We start from the raw sequence: 22,750 nt of genomic DNA on the forward strand, positions 1-22,750 counted from the left end.
GTCTCCTGCTCGTGAGGGATTCATTACAATATCGTAACATGGCTTAGATTTCTAAATAAACATTCACCTCGGCGCTAAATAGACCTACTCCTGAAAAAGTCGTGCGCAAGGCTTTTTGTCCCTACGAGGCCACCGTCATTTACCCGACGGGAGGGGTGAGCGAGTGAGCCCTGCAATCTAGAATTTGACCACTGATGTCACTGTTTTCAACCCATTTTACACACTGGCCCTTTAAACACACTGCAGTTTATAGTTACGCAGTGGTTAGAAAAGCACACATCCACATGTCTATGTATCATCCATGGGCAATCCAATTGCTAGAAGGAATGAACATTACTCCAAACCACAGATATGTTACATGTGAATGAAACTTTATGTTTCAACAATGTTGTGGTTAACAGGTTTAGGCGCAAAAGATCAATTAGGAAAAGACCATATTTTTGCCTAAGATATGCTGTTTGGGGGGCATAATCCCAGCAGGAAATGTAGCGTTGTCTTGGTTATAAAACAACAGCTTTTCATGGAAATATCCCTGCTAGTGGGTCACTAAAAATACTCATGTTTGAAGCCTAAAAAGCCATTATAAACACAGCAATGACCTGATACCAAGTGGCAACCTCCAAGGCTAAAAATGAAGCCAAAACAGAAGTGCCAAAAACTGCAGTTCATTGAATGGCCACATGAGGTTGGCTCCAAAGCACGTTAAAATACCCAACACACAAAAAACAGTTTCGATCTCCATGGCCAATTTTAACATTCATGACAACTGTACAGGGGGAGAATTTTTTATATCTCGCCTGTTTTCATTTTAGTAAGGCCCAAAGTTATGCTTATTTAAAGGCGGGGCCACTTCAGGGACCGGCCTTTTGTGAGGTGCCACTACAGTCTATAAGGCAGATCCACCCATATGGTTGCTTCTGGCTCCAAAAGCCAAGATGGTGATGGCCAAAGTGCTGAACCCGAGGCTCCAAAACGGGAGTCCACAAACCGATGGGTGACATCATGGTAGCCACATCCATTATTTGTACAGTCTATGTATATGTGTGATTCAGTTTGCAGAAAAATACAGTGCTAACATTTTCCTCTGGTGGCTGTGCTGCCATGGAACAGCGTGACAGCTGTATACAGTGAGAGTCGTCCTAATTACCAACTGAGGACAGTGAAATGTGGAGCTCTATCTGATCCACAAGTAGAAAAAAAGTCACATTCATAATTTAGAGCTATAGAAGCTTTCTCTTGTCTAACAATAAAGAAACACATTTACACTTCATACCCGTGGTACACAGAGTGACCCTGCTGTGGAAACATCCGGCAGCTGTCTCACTGTGTGACGATGGGTCACTTACAGAGGGGAGATGGGAGGCTGTCAACAAGAATGTAGAACAGAGATGTAAGACTGAGAAGGTGCTGATGAAACAGCAAGATTCAACTAGTAGTTGTAATGGTAAGCTTGAATTATAGTGACAGTCAACCCACACTAAGAATTACTATCATGTGATTTTTCACCCTTCGCAAAGAGGAGTGTGAGTGTGTTTTCTGTGTCAGGACTTATTCATATTCAACTGCCACGTCAGTGAAGGTCGGTGTGTGTGTGTGTGTGTTTTTGTGTGAAAGACAAGTATACTATATTGCACCAATTACATCTCTCTGACCATCTGCCCAGCCATTAATGCAAACACTGACATTATAATGTAACACCCTGAAAATGATCATAATCATGCAATAAATGCCAGATGTTTCATCAGAGGGATGACTGCGAAAACCAACCAATTACACTGCAAAGTCAGAGCCATACATTAGCTCATCAATTCAAGGACCTTTCATTATCTGCTGCAGTAGCACAAACTGTCAATTTACTCGTTGACGTTAGATACCGAGGCCTTTTCCTCCAAAACGAGCATCAATAATCACACTGCACTCAGCTCATCGTGTTTTTTTTCCTCCTCCCAGTAACAAAATGTCAGAGTTACATAACAATCTGGAATCAGTTTAAACACGATTTTGGATTTTAGTACAATTTCCATTCAAACTACCTCAAATTGACTATTTCGCTCTCTCTCTGAAAGACAGTGATATTTTAGTGTGGATAAATGTAGGTGTCAAAAACAAATAAAAACAATCACCTTGTTCTGCAAGTTGTGTAAGTGATGTTTTTTATCTGCACTGGCAAGGTTTTTCAAGTAGTTCATCAGGTCTAGTGTAATGCTATTAAGATTTTGATGACACAAACTTCCATTATAAATGAAGAGTTATGGACAAAAGACGGAGCAGAATGAAAAGCAGTTCAACTGTAGCAAGACGTGCTCAAACAGCACTTTAAAATCACCCTGCTTTATTCATGTATTCAGGGCGGCTGGCTTGTGAGAAGTTGACAGAGATATGAGAGATCTGTTCATTTTGTGTTTGTGAGTTGTCCTTTACAGTCTCCCTTGGTTACCTTTTTGTAATATTTGGTGAGCTTGTTTCAGCTTGAGGTTTCTTCTACAGAAAGGCATGTACTTCGCTGACATCTTCTTCTCTGTGGGATTCTGTTACACAGGTTTTTGGCATGTGGTCACTTCAGATGTCCCTGTCCTTAGAACACCCTGTATGATGATTCCACCCTCTCTGCGGCCTTTGTCTTAATTTGACATTGAGATGTGTTAATACAGATGGTAATGTGAAACACCGTGTGACACAGCTGCCGGGGTGAACAGTGTCCGAGCTGAAATGAGCTGTCACTGACTTCAGTTCCAGAGAGAGTTGTAGAGAAGAGATAAGGTCAGGGAGATAGTGGGTATTGTGGAAGGTATTGTGCATGCAAGTGTGTATCTGTGTATGTGTGTGTGTGTGTGTGTGTGTGTGTGTGTGTTTGAAAGAGCAAGAGACCGAAGTGGCAAGCTGTAACAAATGGCCTATCAGGCTGAGGGTGAGAAAGGTGTCGCAAAGCCCTGATGGCCCTAATGTCAGCACGCAGGAGAGAAAGAGCAGCAAGGACGGGAACAAATGAGAGGTGCAGAACGCACATAAGAGAGATAACATGTGAGCGGTGGGGAGAAAGTGTCTGAGAGATTGAAACAAGACAGACAGGCAACCAGAAATCTCAGCAGGGCTCGACATCGGACAGAGAAAACATGAGGGATGCAGGCAAGATTAAGGAGGAGGAGAGGTGTAAAGGTTAATATTTAGTTAGCGATTTATCGAAGTGGTAATTCTCAGGGACGGACCCTTTAATCTATCAAACGTGTCCTCTGCTTGAGGAACAGATATCCCCTGGTCAGTCCTTTAGGTTCTCTGGAGAAATCATGGACTTTTCAGATGAAGCCATTGTGGTCCCACTATTTACTGTGTGGGCTGCTGTACTGACAACTGCTGCTCTGGAGCCGTATGCAATGATTAAAGTTTAATATGCCTTAACAAACAAGGAGTGAATGATGAATTCAGTGAAATGGATATTTAATCTTTTATTAATATTTGGAACTGAACGGGTAATCTTTAGAAATGGATTTGTTTTTAGTTAATATGTTTTAAAGCTGCACTGACTGCTAAATTACTATTTGTAATGTGAAAGGTGCCCGCAGAGCATTATCACTTAACGCTGCAATTGTCCTCATCTTTACTTTCAGCCATTTTAGCTCATCAATCTGCTGTTTTAAACCTCATTTCCAGCTGCAGCCAGCAGCTGTTTTCAGTGGAAAAACCACTGATAAACCCACCTCATGTTACCTGCCCTGCACCAAATGGCACACAGATAAAATCAGTGACTAGATGGTGAACACAATGGAGCATTAGGCAGCTTAACAATAAGATATTTCCCTCAGGAGTCAGTGGAATCCAAAACTAAAAGAGTGAAGGAGAGTGAACATGAGTGTATATGTTCACGTGTCAGGTGGACATGTGCAACTGTTTATTAACAGGTTTGCTTTATTAGGTGATGATATGAATTTTCTGTCCGTCCGTCTCTCAAGAAGGCCTTTGGGAATTTCTTAAATTTGGCACAAACTTCCAGTCAAGCATGATTAGATTTTGGTGGTCAAAGGTCACTGTGACCTCACAAAACATGTTTTTGGCCATAACTCAAGAATTCAGGCGCTATTTATGACAAAATTTCACACAAATGTCTAATAGGCTGAGATGATAAAATGATGATATTTTATATCCAGAAGGTCATAGGTCAACTTCACTGTGACATCATAATATTCTGCAAAAAATATTTGAAACATTTTCTGGCCATCAGTGTTTTATTTCAGGAACAGAAGGGGAGACATTTGGTCAGATGGCAAATTGGTGACTGTAATCTTGTGTGTCTAACCTTAAAATTGGTGATTGTATAGATCCTCTGTTCTGCCAGGTTGATGACGTGTGTGAAGCATCCATGGTTTGCCAAAAAAATACACGTAATGCCTTTCATTAAATTGCTTCAGTCTTCAGTGAATACATTATATGTCTGGACAGAGATGGATATAAACAACCACGAAGCAGTAATTGTAGTTTTTACATGAAGCTGCTCATCATTTCGAATGTTCAGAGTGTGAGGACTGTCAGCTGTTTACAAGTGTTCATTTTTGATGAGTATGCTGTAATCATGTTCGGAAATGGTTTGAATTGGTGCTGACTCATGAAGCATTTTGTAGTTTCTTATATGGCAGCAGAAAAAAATTCCAAAATTCTGAAAACAGTTTGGTGTAGTCAGGATGATGGAAAAGCTGAAATGAAGCACTGACAGAAATCTGCTATATTTTAAAGTCTTTAACTTTTGATTTACAGCACGGTTAGGATGGAAAACTAAACACTCATTAACTTAAATTGATCTTTAGCATTACCAGAAAGCTTTTTCTACTGCTTTTTGACAGTCAGAAGTCCTAAAAAATGTAGCCACTTTGGAAACATGACGCCAGCAAATACAGTCTCAGCCAAATATTGTTTAAACTCGCAGAACTATCATTGAAATACTAATGCAGATCCCAAGTCTTCCAAAGATAACAAATATATAAAGCTGAATATTCAGATAACATGTACAGTATAACATAATGCATAACACACATCTTGAATATTTGCATTTGATTAATTTACGCAGACTGTGCATTTACAGTGAATTACTGGCTACTACGTAGTTGCATTCCTTTCACAGTAAATTACTGTGTCATATTTACAGTAAATTGCTGTGAAATGACAGCTGTTTACTATGATCTCACAGTAGTTATGCCTGCATATCACTGTGCTTTAGCAGTATACTCCTGTAAAATTACTATATTTAACTGTGACCTCACAGTTTACGTACATATGATTACCGTGATTTAGCAATATGTTCCTGTAGAATCACTGTAATTCACTGTAATCTCACAGTGAAACTCTATTGCTGTTATTTAGCAGTATGCTTCTATAAAATTACTATATTTACCTACATAAATTTAACAATAAAATTCTGAACTTGGTTAACTATCACAGTAAAAGCCTGTGCGGTGTTAATAATGTAATTTATTGTGAGTCACATATTGTAACCTGTAATGACTTAAAGACCATCCAAAAGTCAAACTGTGTCACTGTGTTATCTTACCTTGAAAATCCATATTCAACATTTTTTTTCATAGATGCCATATTTCTCACTTCTAAATTAATGGAAAAAAATAGAAGCCACCTTAGCTAAGGCTTTTGAGCCTATAGACTGAGTCCTATCTTATCCATTAATTTTGTTTTGGGACCATTACAGGATCTACAATGTGGAAGGTTGATTTATATTTTCTATTACACTATTTTCAAAGCAAGATAACATCAAACAAATTTAGATTATTAGTTGGTCTATGCTTTTAAGGTTTGGGTTAGGCACTGTATGGTAGTAACACATCAGCCTACCTTTTTGGCATGTTGATAGTGTAGTTGGTTCTGGTACAGCGTTGTGTGGGTCTGTGTTTAAGCAGAAATTATGGTCTGCTGTCGTGTGTGTGTGTGTGTGTGTGTGTGTGTGTGTGTGTCCGACTTGCTGGCAGTTTGGCTCTAGAATACTTGTTTAGTGACCCCTGACTACAAAAGTGTTTGCGTGGTACATTCCCCATGAGCTGGTGTAATGGATTTGATTTGTCATCATCTACAGTCAGGGCCATATACAGGGTTTCAGAAATACTGAATACTGATCTAAGTGTGTGAATTTTAAGACGTTTGGAGAGCAAAAAGGTAATAACAATAGCTTTAACATCATGTCAGTGGGCAGCAGCATGAATTATCTGTTTTCTATGTGTGTGACATTGACCAGTGGTGGGAAGTTATATTACTTCATTACAGTACTTAAGTATTTTTGTATACTTGTGTATACTGTAAATGTATACGTTTACTCCATTACATTTCCCCATAGTGTCTGAGTTACAAGGTCAAATCAGAAGAAATTTGGTAGCCTGCAAGAAAGCAGGTTTGATGAATCAGTGCTCCTAGCTTGTAAGTTCAGTCAAAATCCACACACCATTCCAGTTAGTGGTGGAAATGAATTGAACTGAATTACCAACAGTGCACTAGTACAATTATATAGTTACATCACCTCACCTCACTTGTAATATCTCACTTCACATCATTAAATTCTACCCACACATTCACACATTCACACACAATCAATGACTGTTATCAGAGGAGCAAGTTGCTCATTCTCTTGGTGTCGTAATATATTTGCAACACGAAATTTGCAAAGTTATTTTTAGGTATACACCTCTGAAAGAATTCCAAGGTGCTGACCTTGGTGACCTCAATGGCTGATATAGTTAGTCTACATTATTATTATCATCAACAGACTGCAGATGTTATGTTACTGTAAGAATTGTAAGACTTCAGTTCACTAAACAATACAGTGCAGGCATGTGGCCTTCACTGTACTTGGCCCCTCCAATTGTCATTGTACAGTATATTTCGCACCTTGGGAACAAGAGGGGAAACAGCTGGGCTAAAATGATAAAGGCTGCTGTCAACACTGCAGTTCTAATACCAGATGGTTGCACAATATATTCAGCCCAGGACCTCTGCTATCATCACCATAACCTATTGCAAAGCGTATATACTGTACAAGACTGCAAAAAGCAGATACACGTCACTCTGAAGGAATGAAGTGAAAGGCTAAGAGTCACACTGGGAGGAGAATCAGTGAGAAAGGCAGAGAGGACACGGGTGATAAATGAGAGCAGGAGGAATGGGACACGTGTGTGAAGGATGCATCATGCATAGAGGGAACAGCAGAGGGGAGTTGTGTTTCACTTTGCGGAACGGTGAATGAATGAAGGATTTTAAGCAGAAAGAGAGTGGTGCGAGAGAATGAAGGATGAGAGGGAGGGAGTCCGGAGAGGGTGATGGAGGAGGAAATGGAATGAGTGATGAGAAGGTGGAGACAGAGGCAGGAAGAGAAGAGGGTGAGAGAGAAGGATGAGAGGGAGGGAAATAGATGAGACACACAGGGGAAGAGAGACAAATGCAGAGAGAAAATGATGAGAAAATGGGGAGAGGCTAATGAAAGAAGAGGCTGAGTGAACACACAAATACATAATGTTCACCTTAATGATATATATGTGGCCTCATGCTCAGTGTGGAAACAAGGAAAGAATTCTGATGTAGTTTAACTTGTATGAAGAAAAGATCATTCTTTGTCTGCCTGGAAAACATGCATACTGCACAAAAATAAACAGACAGAAAACCCAAAGATGGACAACAGGGATTTGCCCAAGGAGATTGTCCTACCAAGAAAAATGACAACATCCGTTGTTTCAGCAAATGCCCAAAAAGAAAATAAGTTTATCTTCAAGTGAGAAAGACTTCAAGCAACTATAGGAGTTATGACTCCTGCAGCAGGAGCAGAAAAAGTGGTAGATATGGATGGATGGGTCAAAAAAATGGCTGCCTTTGACTCAGAAGACCACTGATCGCCAATTACATACTTACGTTTCCAACCAACACTCAGCCTTGGGTTCTTTTAAACATGACCACGACTGGTCATTAACCTTTGCCAAGTAGTTACTAATTTATTCATGACAATGACAGTCCCATTTCTGAGGTAGTTACTTTGACGCAAACAACAATGCTCTCCTAACCCTTACTAAGTCATTTTTCTTTCCTAAACCCAACCAAACCTTGAGCTAAGTGGCGTCAGATCAGAAATAACTTTTATTTGCATTGCTGTGTAATGGTTTTAAAAGACATGTCGTACTACATCAGATGTACTGCATCAGTTTATAAAGCTTATGTGTTGATCTGAAGGTGATTGGAAACCTTGTTGAACCCTGTTCATTTGTTGTTGTTTTTTTGTCCTCTTGCCTGTGTGTGCCACTCTGTCCGTATCAGTAGTAACTAAACGTTACATATACATTCCAATGGCGCGCCTAAAGGACGGTCCAAATTGGAAACTCAACATCTGGTGGCAGATGCTTTAATCGGTGGCAGATGTTTTAATCATGGCGGCCTGCCACAAATTAATGAATGTATGGGAAACCCTGTGTTGACTCTTTGAGGCAGGACAAAGAAGTGACAACCAAAATGGCTATCTGTGATAGGGTGTTTGTTGGGTGGTTGAATAGTGTCAGAAACCCCCTTCCACTGCACATTTCCTACAGTGGAATTGAGGGGGAATGTGTGCGACTATCTGACACAGACAATCAATCCCATAGGCCAGTTATGTGGAGACATAAAAGTGTGCAGGATTCCCTCTAAAGATATATTTTTTTTAGTTTTTGGACTGTCACTTTTTGTGTGTACCATCTACTGCAACACCGTACATGCCTTTGAAGACAAACTGTCTGAAAATGTGCACTGTTATCTCGGAGTACACTTCATTGCATCCCGCCCCTCTTTTTGATGGGAGGCTTTTAGACCTGCCATTGAGTGAGGCCATTCGGAACAGCCATAAACACTTGATGTTGTCAAACGACTAACCAGTTTGTTTCGAGCATACCCAGGCTTTAAAAGACCACTTGGCAGTGGCGCTGCCAAGGGGTGGCCAGGGGGGGCAACAGCCACTCAGATACAATCACTGGTCCCCCCTTGCGAAAGCAATAGAACATCATTTGAGGCCTTTCTGTGGTGTTTGAGCAGATTTGTTCCCAGTAAATGTTTTCTTCCTAACAATCAATGTCCTCCTTTATATTAAAGCTGTGTATTTGTCTTTTTAAAGAAAATGCACAACCAGCCTATTTGAAGAACAATGAATCACCTAACATGTATGTTAAGATACACGATGCATTAAAACAGGATTGTTATGGATGGATATTGTTGTGGTGAAGCTTATTTCCCCATTGAGTTCAACTCACTTGTTGTTGTTTTTTTAGCCATTATTAGTGGAAATGCACAGTACATATAAGCACTTTGTACTGGCATCAGTGCGAGTCTTGAGTAGTGTTTGATGCTTGATTGGAAACAAGTGAAATCCTTTTTTCCTCACTAGTACATTAAATGATCGCAGATATGTTCTGCACTGGGAAATGCAAGGAGGTGGAATAAAGACTAATTTGTAGAACAAGGGATAGTGACAGAGATAGCTGTTAACAGCAGGCTTCTGGGCTCCAAAATCTCCTCTGTGCCTTCACACAAGGGTTTTTATTATTGCATTGATACTGCAGTTAGAGGGCATGCAAACCTGATTGCGTTATGTCACCACTCCCACTGACTGTCACATTAATCTTTGAAGCCTGCCCTTATAAAATAATTGATTGATCGTGTCATTGTATTATCTATCAGTACTGCTGCAGTAGCTTTAGCATACTGAGTGCTGTAGCTCATGATTTATGAATGATTACCGAGGGTGATTATCTGACCTCAGGATTTTTGTCTTCCCTCCATCTCACCCCATCTGTCTTGCTCCCTGTCAAACTCATGCCGTTCTCATCCTCAATCTCTCTGTCTCTCGCTCTGCCTTGCTCCCCCATCCCCCTCGCCTTCCCTCTCTACCTCAGGGTGAGTGTTCCTCCAAGTGCTACAACATGTTCATTATAGAGACGGTGTGTGTGGCCTGGTTCTCCCTGGAGTTCATCCTGCGGTTCATTCAAGCCCGCAGTAAGCTGGACTTCCTCCGTGGGCCGCTCAACATCATCGACGCCATGGCCATTCTTCCATACTACGTCTCCCTGGTGGTGTCGGAGGAGGACCCGAACCTGGAGCACGAGAGGCCGGGAGGAGGTAAGGGCTACTTGGACAAGCTGGGTCTGGTGTTGAGGATTCTGCGGGCGCTGAGGATTCTCTATGTGATGCGGCTGGCTCGCCACTCTCTGGGCCTGCAGACGCTGGGGCTGACGGTCAGGCGCAGCACCCGGGAGTTTGGTCTGCTCTTGCTTTTTCTCTGTGTGGCCGTCACCCTCTTCTCTCCACTGGTCCACTTGGCTGAGAGCGAGCTCACAGGTACCCATGACTTCAGCAGCATCCCCGCCTCCTACTGGTGGGCCATCATCTCCATGACAACCGTGGGCTACGGCGACATGGTGCCCAGGTCCATTCCGGGACAGGTTGTAGCACTGAGCAGCATCCTCAGTGGGATCCTCATCATGGCCTTCCCTGCTACCTCCATCTTCCACATGTTTTCCCGCTCCTACCAAGAGCTCAAGATGGAGCATGACCGGTTGTTTAAAGAGGAGTGTGCAGCTGCTGCGGCTGCTGCTGCTGCTGCCGGGGAGCTGCAGGAAGGAGGTGAAGGAGACGGGGAGAATTCAGCTCCACCTGGGCTGGGATTACGTCTAGACAAGGATAGTGTGCACTCACTGGAGTCTCTCGCTCTGTTAGGGAAGGGCAGTGATGCTGCAGGAAATAACAACCACAGCCTGCCGCCAGCAGCTTTCTGAACCGTACTGGCACTGACTGACTCAATCCTAAACTTCCAAGAAGATATGAGTCCACTAATCTCTGTGTTGCATACAAATGACTATTGCTCCAAAGACCTCACCACTCATAAGGTCGTGAAGGTAGCTGTGTTGCATTGGATAAAAGGAGATTAAACAGACAGCTTTTGCTCGTTGGTATGCCGATAAGGAGCACAGGTGTGCACAGAGACTGCACAGAAACTGAAAGACTTTAAACCCTTTAAATTGGACGGTTCAGTTTATCTGACCAAAAAGCCTCTGCAGCAATATTAGTAACCAGCTGCTTCCATAAACATGCAATATTCAATCCAAAGTTGCTTTTCCTTCCACTGTGAAAATATTTAAAAGCCCAACTGCAACTTTTTAGTTTTATTCTTATTACTTTTCAATATGTTGCCTACAGAATGACCTGAAAATGTGTCTCATATTGAAAACTTTTCTGTCATGAGTTCAAAGAAGTGCTCCTCTTAGTTTATTTTTGAGAAGCTTAAAGCCATGTTCTGAGAAGAAATATAAACAAACGGATAGTTTGGCCCATATATGATATATGATATATATCCATCTCTTATCTCTCTCATGTATGTTTGTATGCTTGGACTCAAAGCGATGATGGTTTCTCCATGCTCAAACATGAACTCCAGGCGAACTGTGTGAAAATACGGCAAAATCCAAATTGTTTTTTTTAATCGGATGATGAAGAAGTGAGAGGATGGAGAGAAAGAAGGCGTGTTTGTGTTGGAGAAAGAGGGTGTGTGAGTGAGAGAGAATGAGCGCTAACAACCATGACGTGTACTTTGCAACGCTCCAAATAAAAGCTCTCCTAGTAATCTGAGCGAAATCCATTTTCTGGGCTGCAGTTTTTTGGTTTGTTCTGGGTATGACAGTCTAATCTCCTTGGCTAGCCTGGGATGCTCAATCAGACTCCTGCAGCTGAACGTTTCTGAAAGAAGAAGAAGGAACAGAGACAGCTGTCCGTGCCAAATGCGCAGATAAGTATTCTGTGCACAACGATTCTGTGACAATCCCCTTCTTACATCACCTCCTTGTTTTTATGTACACAGTTACAACACTCTGGTTGGGTACCATGTCTATCTACAAATCTTAATAATGGAAGCTTTGCTTAACGTTACATCTACAGGTCTGGGATATTAACTGATCCTCTCATCCTCTCTATCCTAGGGTGGCTTCCAAAACGGATGGGGTCATCCTCCCTTTTCTGAGAAGAGTGGTCAGCCAGGGGTCCAAGAAGGATGTGGTGGCACGTAGGGACATGCCAGATGTGGATGTAATCTAGATTAAAGTTGGGATTAAAAGCCCCACAGGCAAACGGGTTTCTCCCTGAAACTAAACTTTATCCAGTTGCTTTGAATTTGATTTTGCTTTTTTTGTTTTCCCCAGAATCCCAGGGATTCCAGTGCAATTGCTTTTGGCATACTGTGGCGTCTTTTTCCCATATGGCATCTCATTTCACGGCTATAGCTCTTGTGAGATTTATAGGTACAGTGGCATTTATAATTGTAGCTCCTGCAGCAACATATGGCCCAGAGTGTATCAATCTGAATGAGAAAAATCTAACTTTGCATGATATGATGGATTACAGTACACAGACTAAGGCTATTATCCATCTGTATACTCAACAGTTTAAGAGCCATCGATATCATAAGCAACAGTATGAATGATATTTCACAGCACTAATCATAACTCACATGGATCATAACTCTGAAAACAGTTATGGGGATCATTTGTCCTCATGTGAGCAATAAAGATGCACATGGGGTAATAAATGTGTTTTTAGCTGTTCAGATGGTTGAATGGGGCTCAGTAGGTTTACTGCTGAATCTCCTCGTAAAAAAAAAAGGTCAGGTACAAGTCATCACTCATGCTGATGTAAAAGGAAGTGACCTCCAACCCAAAACACCATTTTCTTGTGTTCACTGATGTGGCACAAAGAATAACATACTTTATGGCATTTTTAGCATTGCTTCAAGAACATTTGCTTTTTAAAGGGGAACTACACCCATTTTTAAAAATTCATACATGTTATTCCTATGATCTAAGACAGTCCAAATATATTAGTAAACATGAACAGCTCTCTCCCAAATCAAAAACTAGAGTTCTAAAGCTCAAATTTGTGATGTCATCAGGTATAAAGGCAGGGGCAGCTCCATAGACAGTAGCACCCAGGGGAATGTTCTGAGTATATGGGCACATTTTCTGTGTCAGACCTGAGAGCACTACAGTAGAATAAAGCTCATTTAGGTATAAAGGCTCCCATTCATTGTCTATGGAGCAACTCCAGACTTTATACTCTGTGACATCACAAGTTTGAGACTTACTTTTCTTGTTTCTGGATTTGAAGAGTAGCTTATGTTCACAAATATTGACTGAACTTCCCTGGGCCATGAAAATTACATACTGGAATTCTTAAATTACGTGGTGTTCCCCTTAAACATCAAATTTAGGAGACAACTAGCTTAACTTAGCTTAGCTTACTTTAGCTTAAGCCCCTTCACTTACAAGGCGGATATTTATTATCATTACCGTTATTTTGCCCCATCGTTTTTTATCAAAGGATCGATCGCAGAATGGGGGGACAACTTTAAGCCAGCAGTAGCGCAAAAAAACAACTTCTGTGTAAAAGGGACAGCCAGCAGGACAGGACCATGGACAGGATGGATATGATGTTTTGACAATGTGTTATGTGTGTGACCACCCGCAATAGTAGTTAGCAGCTAACCCAAAGAAGAACAGCAGACGACAATGTCCGCAAATTGGGAAGACAACCCTCCGAGCAGAGATCAGCAGCCATATAACAAGGACGGTGAAGGACTATTTTTGCCATGTTATGCTGTTATTAATTTGCAGAAAGCACTGCTGATGCGTATGTTATATGTCACACTAGAGGCCGACGCTGTTGTGTTACATGCTGTTACATGTCACACCCGTCATGCCTCTTGTGCTTTTTGGATGGCGGCATGCTGTATAAAAGCACACACTGGGGAGGCATGATGCTACTGTTTTTTGGTTCTGTGTTAAAATGCAAAGGCGGCTTAAAGAAGGGACTTTGCAGCAGCCCTACAGCAGGATCTCTGTGTAAAGAGGACTTCAAAGGCTGAAAGCAGGAGGAAGCAGCTTGCCTGTCTATTGAACATTGAAAAATATCCCTACTAGTTCCTCCAACACTCCAATGTAAAAACAATGTAGTTCTTTAGTTAACAGGAGTCAGGCTCAGCTGTGTAGCCTACCCCAGCCAGTCTTTACGCTAAGGTAAACGATGCTAAGCTACTGTAATTAGCTCCTAGCTTTAGCTCTATAGACAGACAATTAAGTGGCATTGGCCTTTTCATCTAAATCTGTGTCAAACTATTTCTAAAAAAGTGATATAACTTGGCAAAACAGTTGAGAGAGGTGCATATTCAGCTTTTTGCAGAGACTAGATGAGATGAGTGCTACCACTCTCTCATATCTGTAACCTACATGCAGAGCTATCGCTAGCAGCAGGTTAGCTTAGCTCAGCTAGCTACCAGCAGTTGGTGGTTAAAAATGATGTTGTATCTGGAACCGAACTCAGTTCACAGGCCTCATTTTCACAGGGTTGAAATGAGGTTCTGTTAATTACATTGTTTTGACATTATTATGAATGAATTTGTCATAAGAACCTGCACTTCCATCAAGTCTGGTTTAAATTAGAATTGACTGAAATAGGACACAGATATCCTAATTATGAGCCATCATTACAGACAAAGCAACCCTATCTGTAAATACAGAACAAGGCAGTACACCAACTTCTACGTGAACCCCACATCCTCTGTGAGAGCAGCAGAAAAGCAATAATATACATATTTTAAATGATACAGCTTTTCCCTTGTTTCATACTCCTTAATTTGAGTATTGAATCACCTATCCTGCTGTGAATCACAGAAGTGTAATTAAACTCCTTGGCAGGAACCTGGCACTTCTGTCACCTCAGAGTGTTTGACAACATCCCACATCAAGTGTGAAACTACAGACGGTCGTGATCAAACTAATGCACCCACCACGGAAAATCATTCCCTTGTTTTTACAGGACATCATACCTGCTTCAAAAGTTGTCCACGTCCTCTCAGTCACAAACTGTGTCCTCCGTATAACACTTGTGAAAGACAATTTACTCATTACAATCTAAGTCAAAGGGTGGATGATGTTAACGATTTAATGGCTTTCACATCAGCCTCTCGTTATATTAATGCCTGACAAATGCCTCACATTACTTTTGTTAATGGACTATCCTCCAAATGCAGCCACTGGAAATGAATTGAGTGTTTTAAGGCCCTTGTTCGGTCTCTTGTTGCTCTCTCCAAACAAATGGGGCTGATATCAGCAATGAGACCATTAAGTCACATCGCTGGATTTAATGTTTATTTATGTCCATTTTAGTGAAGATTTATGATCATATAAATTAAGCTATTACACAATTCTCTCATTATTTTTCTCTGGTACTTGCACTGACTCTTTTCTCTACAGTATTTTGCACAAAAAGACACACACACACACACACACACACACACACACACACATACACAGAGGCAGGTATAGTAGAGGTTGTTTCATGGTATCTCAGTGGGATGGAGCTCCTTTGGATCTTGTTTGCAGGTTCATCACATACACTGTTGCAGCCAAAAACGTCTACACTCTCCTACTGAACACACATTGTCATGGCTCAGTTTCACTCCATGACCAAACTGAGGCTCCCTTGTGGTGTCAGCACAGTATTTTGTTCTTGATCTTTGTGTTTCTTTTTTCTCACTTTCCTTTTTCTAATTTGTTTCCTGCTTCTTTGTCTTTGTCTCGTCTTCCTCAAATCAACCCCTTAACTTAATTGACTGGACCGCTTGGCTGAAACAGACTTACTCAGAAAGTCAATAAGGCACTATCTAATTTATTTTAAAAGTTAAAAGTGTAAATGAACCATTAAAAGTTTTTAAAGGCATGTCCAGCATCTCTCTCTCTCCCTCCCTCTCTCTCTCTCTCTCTCTCTCTCTCTCTCTCTCTATCTTCTCACACACACCTACTCACACTGGAGACTGAGGGTTTTGGTGGGAGTTTTTCTTGCTCATTGAGAGTCTAAAGGTTGAAGGGGTCACTGCGTGCATTCATTGTTCCCATAATGTGGGCGTTAGGAAGCCCTTTGAGACTCTAACTGTGATTATGAAGGCTGTACTTGCATATGTGTGTCTCTTGCTGTTGGTAAGTTAGGATGTTGATGCCGAGGGCTGGCGCGGAAAAGTGCGAGGTGTTATGGTGGAGTAAGGTAATGGTGGAGACTCAACAGACACACCAGATGGATTGTCATGTGTGTAATCTGCCTCCCTCTTAGCACTGTGACATTACAAGAAAAACAATCCTGGCAAAAGCTTATTATAGTGAGAGAAAAAAAGACAAAGAAAAGACATGATGGTATTTTCAAATTATTATTCGCACTCCACACCTCTCTGATTCCACAGTAAACGATCAAGCTCAGGGAAAGGTTTTTAAGAGTGACTGAGTGACTCAGTTCTGTGGTCTCACTTTTTTAAAATTAGTTAAATATTAATGAAGTTTTCATCTTCGAGAATTCCTGGGGCCACAAAAAGGCCGAGCAGAGTCTGAGTCAGAGACTGTACACTGCAGTGAATGTATTTATTAAAAATAATCAGCAATATTAAAGCAGAAGATGTGAGAAAAAATGTTATGTAAAATTTGGCCATTTACAAGAAACTCAACCACTCATGGGGAGCCAATTTTCATCAGGTAGCCTATAAGCAAATATAGTTTTGTCGTTAGTTGTCCAACACAAATGCAGAGAAGGTTGTCAGAGTAGTTTGATGTCAAATTAGTTGCCTCCTTTTCAAGTTAGATGAAAAGACCAATCGCCTACTGCTCTCATATCTGTACGGTAAATAGCCTATAGCCTGGCTAGCCAGCAGATGGTTAGCTTAGCTTAGCATAAAAACTGGAAAGAGGAGTAAACAGTTAGCCTGGCACTGCCCAAAAAAAAAAAGAATGTATATCCACAAGATAAAATGTGTTCAGTAAGTGGGACATACACTGTATGATTTTAAAGTCAGAATTAGCTTTGTTGGACGATATTTGCCATTTAGCGGGGGGGAGCAAAGAATAATCATGGCCTGATCAACTACTTTCGACTGCCTGTCAGAGATTCATCTTGTCTGCAGACATTTGGATGAATTTCTGACATACATTTTGTTTGGCCATTGCCAGGCTCTTGCACAGCTGAAGCAGAGCCACAAGTCAATTCCCCAAGGTCAGTGCCTGTTTTCTTACTCAGTCATACAGTGTGGCTAATGCCCAGCTAGTTTGTTGGTGCTGCTAACTTGCTAATTTATGTGTGTCTTTGTATTGTGTGTGAAAGAGAGAAGAGAGGGAGACCAAGAGAAATCAAAACTTGGACCCATTTTTGTAGAAGTGGACTTTAAAGCTTTTTTTGGTACGTCTGAGCTACATATGTAAACCGTACCTCCTGCCCGCAGCCCCTAAGCTTTCAAATGATTTTTTTTTTTTTTTTTTTACAATTATCAGTAGCCAGAACAGTCCGCAGGAGCCAACAGACTGTTTTATTTTCTATTTCACACGTACAGCGTAAAGTGAGTACACTCACACTCACACAGGATGTTGCTTGAGGATCAGGCTGTACAGTGTGAGCACATAAATCATGAACTTTAGCTGCACATCGCAGACAATAAACTCATACAGTGGGAGTTTGAATTAAAAAACATTTAAAACAGGCTCAGATTGTACAGTGTATGCCCAGCTTTAGTGAGGTCCAAAGGCGATAGCAGGCTGATTTAATCACCTTCAGACAGAGCTTCCAGGCCAGCCGTTTTCCCCTGCATACACATTCTGTGCTAAGCTGAGCCAACCATGGAGATATGATGTCATTCTTATCATTTAACTGTAGGCAAAAATAAGCATATAAGCATATTTCCCCCAAATGTCAAACTATTCCTTTAAACTTTTTGGTGAAATGGATGATGTTGTAGAACCATCTGATTTTTGTCTAGTTTTACACTCTTGACACCCACCAGTCTCTGACCATCAAACCCCCCAGGGAAGCAACTAGAAGGAAGGGATGTAGGAAGGCTATTTAAAATTCATAGCCAGCTTTACTTTCATCCTATATTTATATACTGATGACAGCACAGCAGCTACAGTTAAGTGCTGCGGGGTCATCTGAGCTAAGGGGTGTTTTGCAAGAAGCACTGTAATTTTCATAGTGGTGCCACCACTTGACTTTCAGTGTTCTTCAACCATTAATTGACCGAGGCTTAATAAAGGAGAGAGAGAGAGACAGACAGAGTGTATGTGTGTGTGGGGGGACAGGTGAAGAGGGGCGTTTGATTTTGGCCTATGTGCAGCCCTTAGGGTAGGTCACCTTTTACCAGTTTACTGTATGTGTGTTTTTTTGAGAATTCATGGGTGAAAATATGCAGCAGTGTGTGTTCAGCTTTGCTTGTCTGATTCAAAATGCAGCATACTGTCTGGTGAATGTTTTCTACATTTTCGTGCCTTTTTTGCAGTGTGTTCTCTCAGTGTGGAGACATGAATAATATAAAGTGATTGGTCTGGTGCTGGTTAAATCCATTGGACCTCATTTTCATTGACAAATAGAGGAAGTATTCATCCATAACTGTTACAGTAGCTGTGTTGTAATGGATTTGGTGATATACATGTAAGCGCCTTGCCCCCTCTTACATCATAGAGCTCCTCTCCGCTGTGAGAGACCTGAGTTCGTTTGACCAAAGACTTCCAGGTCTAAGTGTAATGGGGACAGGGGTCTCTCTATCGCTGCACTGGAACTCTGGAATTCTCTTCCTCCCATCATCCAATTCTCCCCCGACACTGAGATTTTCAAGAGTCATCTTAAAACACACTTTTACTCACTGGCCTTTAATTGTGCATAATGTGATTGTCTTTGTTGCTGTTATTCTCACAATGTGGTGACAGTACAAAAACAACAGGGATACAGTTTTATTTTTTTTGCTATAGGTGCAACAATTACAGTGATAATAGGTTAACATTGCTGCTAATATTATTCTATTGCTATTATCTTTCAAATTGTTGTGTTTCTCTTCTGTCTTTTGTCTTTGCTTTTCTCTGTGTGTGCTGTACTTTGAATCGACTCTGTGTTTAAAGTGTTATATAAAAAAAGTTGATTTAACTTGACTTGACTTGTAAAAGATATGTTAGATTGCTCAAAGCTGGGGTCTGCGGTTTCATTTGGCATCACTAGGCAAAAATCCCATATTAATCTCTGAGCATACTGTACTTCAAACAGACTGAGAAAACACCAGACTTCTGCACCTCGTCTTGGTCTGTTTTCTGTTTGGTCTGCTTTAGAAAATCCATCCGGTGATGGAAGATGGAAGGTCATTTCAGCAAGAGAGCATTTCGGTGAAAGCCTGATTCAACTGTTAAAAATCCTGCAGAGAAAGTTGCGATTCCAGCACTGCACTGCAAAGCCATTCAAAAACTGAGAGACTTTTCAAAAAGAGAGTCTTAAAGAGAGTTTGACAATTAACGCCATAAAATGCTGCAGCTTCAAGTTCATGTTTTTGTAGCTAACAATAATTAGACCCTCAAATCATAGTGTGTCCTGTGCCTCACTCCCCGCTGCTACAGACTATCTCTCTGGGAGAAGAGCAGCATCTCCAGAGACTGACTGACTTCCTGCAACCCAAATCCAGCCAGAGCAAACCCCTGCTGTGAGGGACCGGACAGCCCCGAGTCTCACATGGATCAGTGAACTTTTTGTCGCTGTCATTACACAGGTCACAGCCAGCGCTGCCGCTGGCCACCAGCCAACTGTGACACCCTGCACTGAAGGGTTTGCCAAAATTCAAGCCACTACTGCCACGCACCAAAGGTCCATCTTCCCTGCTGCTGCCTTGCTGTTCTCCCTGAGAGGCAATCCACAGGTGGCAGGGAGAGAGGTGGAGGGGCCGTGGGCTAGCTAGTTAATTCTTGTCTCATTTTTGGTCTGATAAATTAAGAGAGAGAGCAGGGCAAGGAGGAAGGAGCTGAGTAATGTGCTGCGTGCAACCACAATGCAATATGATTAAATAAATCACTGTATAGGAGAGTAAAGGGAGGTGCTTAGGACAGAGAGGGGAGACAGTAGGTTTACATAACCAGTGCCATTGCATCAAAATTAAAGTGATTCTAGCTGTAAAGATAATGGGTTGACACTGAGATTGCTCATGCTTTTATAAATCAAATTATTTGACTTTAACTGCAATTATGGACACCCTAGGTCAGGTGTAGTCAAGGTAAAATCACTTTCAGCTGAATGTTGCTTCTGTAAAAGCAGAAAACATTTTGTCAAATACATTATGCCGAATCCTTCTCTTCTATTGTTTTAAATTGTGTCTTGTTGCTTTTAATGTCTCTGTAAAGCACTTTGAATTACCTTGTGTTGAATTGTGCTATACAAATAAACTTGCTTTGCCTTGCCTTGGTATTGAAAGAAAATAAATCACAAATTAATGCCATTTATTTGCCATTACAAATGAGAAAATAGAAAAAAATAGACTGAAACTGTTTTTAAAAACATTTAATAGTGCATGCAAGGTTATCCGAAGATGAACTAGACTGCATTCAAGTTTGTACTCATACACAGATGAAATATGTGTTCAGCTACAGAATGATAATAGAAGAATGATATTTTGATTTATGCTTACTGCAAAACTCTTGTACTGTATGTTGTATTGGCTGTATCATCACAAGTAAGACCAAGGTGCAGCAGATGTCACTGATTTTACTGCCATGTGAGCTTATGCTCTTATTGCACACCGTCCTATTACTGCATGTCCACATGTTGGAGATCATACTTGTAAATTCCTCCTTTTTTATATCAAATGTCGTCTTGAAATCCTTCTTTGTCATTGCATTTGATCTGTATTTGATCCCTGCTGTTTGCGTCAATGTGGATACACACCACAAGATTTCTGATAAGTCACAGGTCCAATTAAGCCACACAGATACAGAACATCAGGCTATAGAAACCCCTGTAGAGGCTGTATCCCGCCATCTAGATTGAGAGACCGTGGCTCAGACTGCAAATGTAGAATTTAATCAGCTGAACGAGTCATCGAGGAGTCCCAGAGTGTCTTCTTCTCCTAATTTAAAGGAATGAAAAGAGAAGAAAATCTGTACAACCAACACTGTAGGGACACTAGGACCAATTTTTTGAATGACATGAAACGTGTATGTCAATGATAATGGGAAGAAAAGTTGTTTTGCTGGAGTTCTGTCTAATATGAAATGTGAAAGTTGGTTTAGCAGAGCACAGGGGAGAAATCAGGTGAATGTGGGGGTTTGATATGAATGTGAAACTACTGGAAAACACAACGCCTTTTTGGGTGACAGAAATGAGTAGAGACAGAAAGACAGCAAGTGGTAAGATATCAAAGACAGAAAGGGGGCAGATGGAGGGGAAGAGAGCCTCTTTTTATCTGCCTTCTTAGCTGAGGTCGGGCGCATTTTCAGCTTTATAATGAGCTGGACAATATGTGCTCGGACTCTGAATTAGCCCTTTATGTGGTGTCAACTTCTCTCTGATCCGCTTCTCTATGAAAAAAGGAAACCTTTAGCACAGGAGACGCACACACACTGGCACAAAGATAGTAAACACCCTATGTGATACACACAGAAACCGTCTAAAGCTCAGCAGGAGGGCAGCACAAGCAGCAGCTATGAAGCCTGTAATGAAAACAAAAGTCCTTCCTACAGGAGGCTGTTCACGCTGAATCACTATTCCAGAGCCGTACTCCACAAGGTTTGCTCCAGTTATGAATGATAACTACCAAAGAGTACCTCAGTGGAAGAAATAACACTGTTGGAAACAAGGGAGATGCAAATTATATTGAAGAAATTAATTATATTGAAGAAATGTAATGGTTTGAAAACTCTGCCTGGACTTGATACGCTGCAGTTCATGAGATTCATTTGTCTGACACATTTACATTCTGATCAGTGTTTTGTCACATTTTGTGTTTGACCAGGTCATGTTGTCTAAATGTTCACAGTCACAACAAGATACTGTTTGTATCACTCCAGAGTGAAATGGAGCAGCTTTGTTGTCCTGGTTATCTATTATTGTTATTGCATAGATGGATTGCTCCAAATAATCTCTGTCTTTGGTAGGGTATTAGCCCCCGCTTGTGCTGCTCATGGAGTGTAATCACTATGTTCACATTTGACAGTTTCCATTAATACTGTACTTTCAGGTGACAGAAAAAAGCTACAGTTTTCATCAAATAAGAGTCACACTGTGGCAGGTCATTTAAGACTGAACGAGTGTATTTGTTGGTTGATCCAAACACAGATTGCAAGTCTGTTTCTTTTTCACAGATATTTAATGAGCATTGTTGGAGGGTGCCCGAGGCCCAAGATTTTCATTTCCACAAATGCTTCTTTATAATTGTTGTGCACATGATAAGAATAAGCAACCTGAAGTTGAGATGGCGACTGCTACAGGGACACCTTGCCAGTTTTCAACCAGCTTTGTATCATAATAATGTGGGTAGTGTGTGTAAATGGTAAACTTCCCTCCATCTTAACAGGCCCAGACTTCTCTGCTCTTCTCTAGGCTCAAAACCACTGGATGAAGCAGTAATAAGTTCCATTAACACTGGAAAGTAGAAATTTCCGAGTTCCCAATTGGAAATATCAACAGAAACACACCCTGAAGTCAGATTTCTGACTTGAAAGGCAGGAGGAACTTCACCAACCTTGGCCTCAGAATCTAAGATGGCTGCTCTGGACATCAACAGTGGTGAAAGCTGTAATAATATATTTTTTAAATAGCACTTCTGTCTTATTTTTGTCTCATTAAAACAGCTGTACATACATTCCTGTCCAACTTCTATTATGTACATGTTGCAACTGTGTCTGTATGTGCAAAAATGTAACGCCTTCCTATC

The 22,750-nt window shown here is 41.1% G+C and overlaps 1 protein-coding gene across 1 annotated transcript in view; it reads left to right on the forward strand.

Moving 5' to 3' along the window:
* The window catches only part of kcng4a (potassium voltage-gated channel, subfamily G, member 4a), a 31,246-nt gene extending 19,648 nt beyond the window's left edge, over positions 1 to 11,598 (forward strand). The window contains exon 4 of the mRNA XM_050073303.1: positions 9,894 to 11,598. Within this exon, the coding sequence (XP_049929260.1) occupies positions 9,894 to 10,772 (879 nt within the window). The 3' untranslated portion in view covers positions 10,773 to 11,598. The remainder of the gene's footprint in view (positions 1 to 9,893) is intronic.
* Positions 11,599 to 22,750: the final 11,152 nt, after the last annotated feature.

This window comes from Epinephelus moara, chromosome 20 (assembly GCF_006386435.1).
Source record: "Epinephelus moara isolate mb chromosome 20, YSFRI_EMoa_1.0, whole genome shotgun sequence".
In the NCBI taxonomy this organism is placed as follows: Eukaryota; Metazoa; Chordata; class Actinopteri; order Perciformes; family Serranidae; genus Epinephelus; species Epinephelus moara.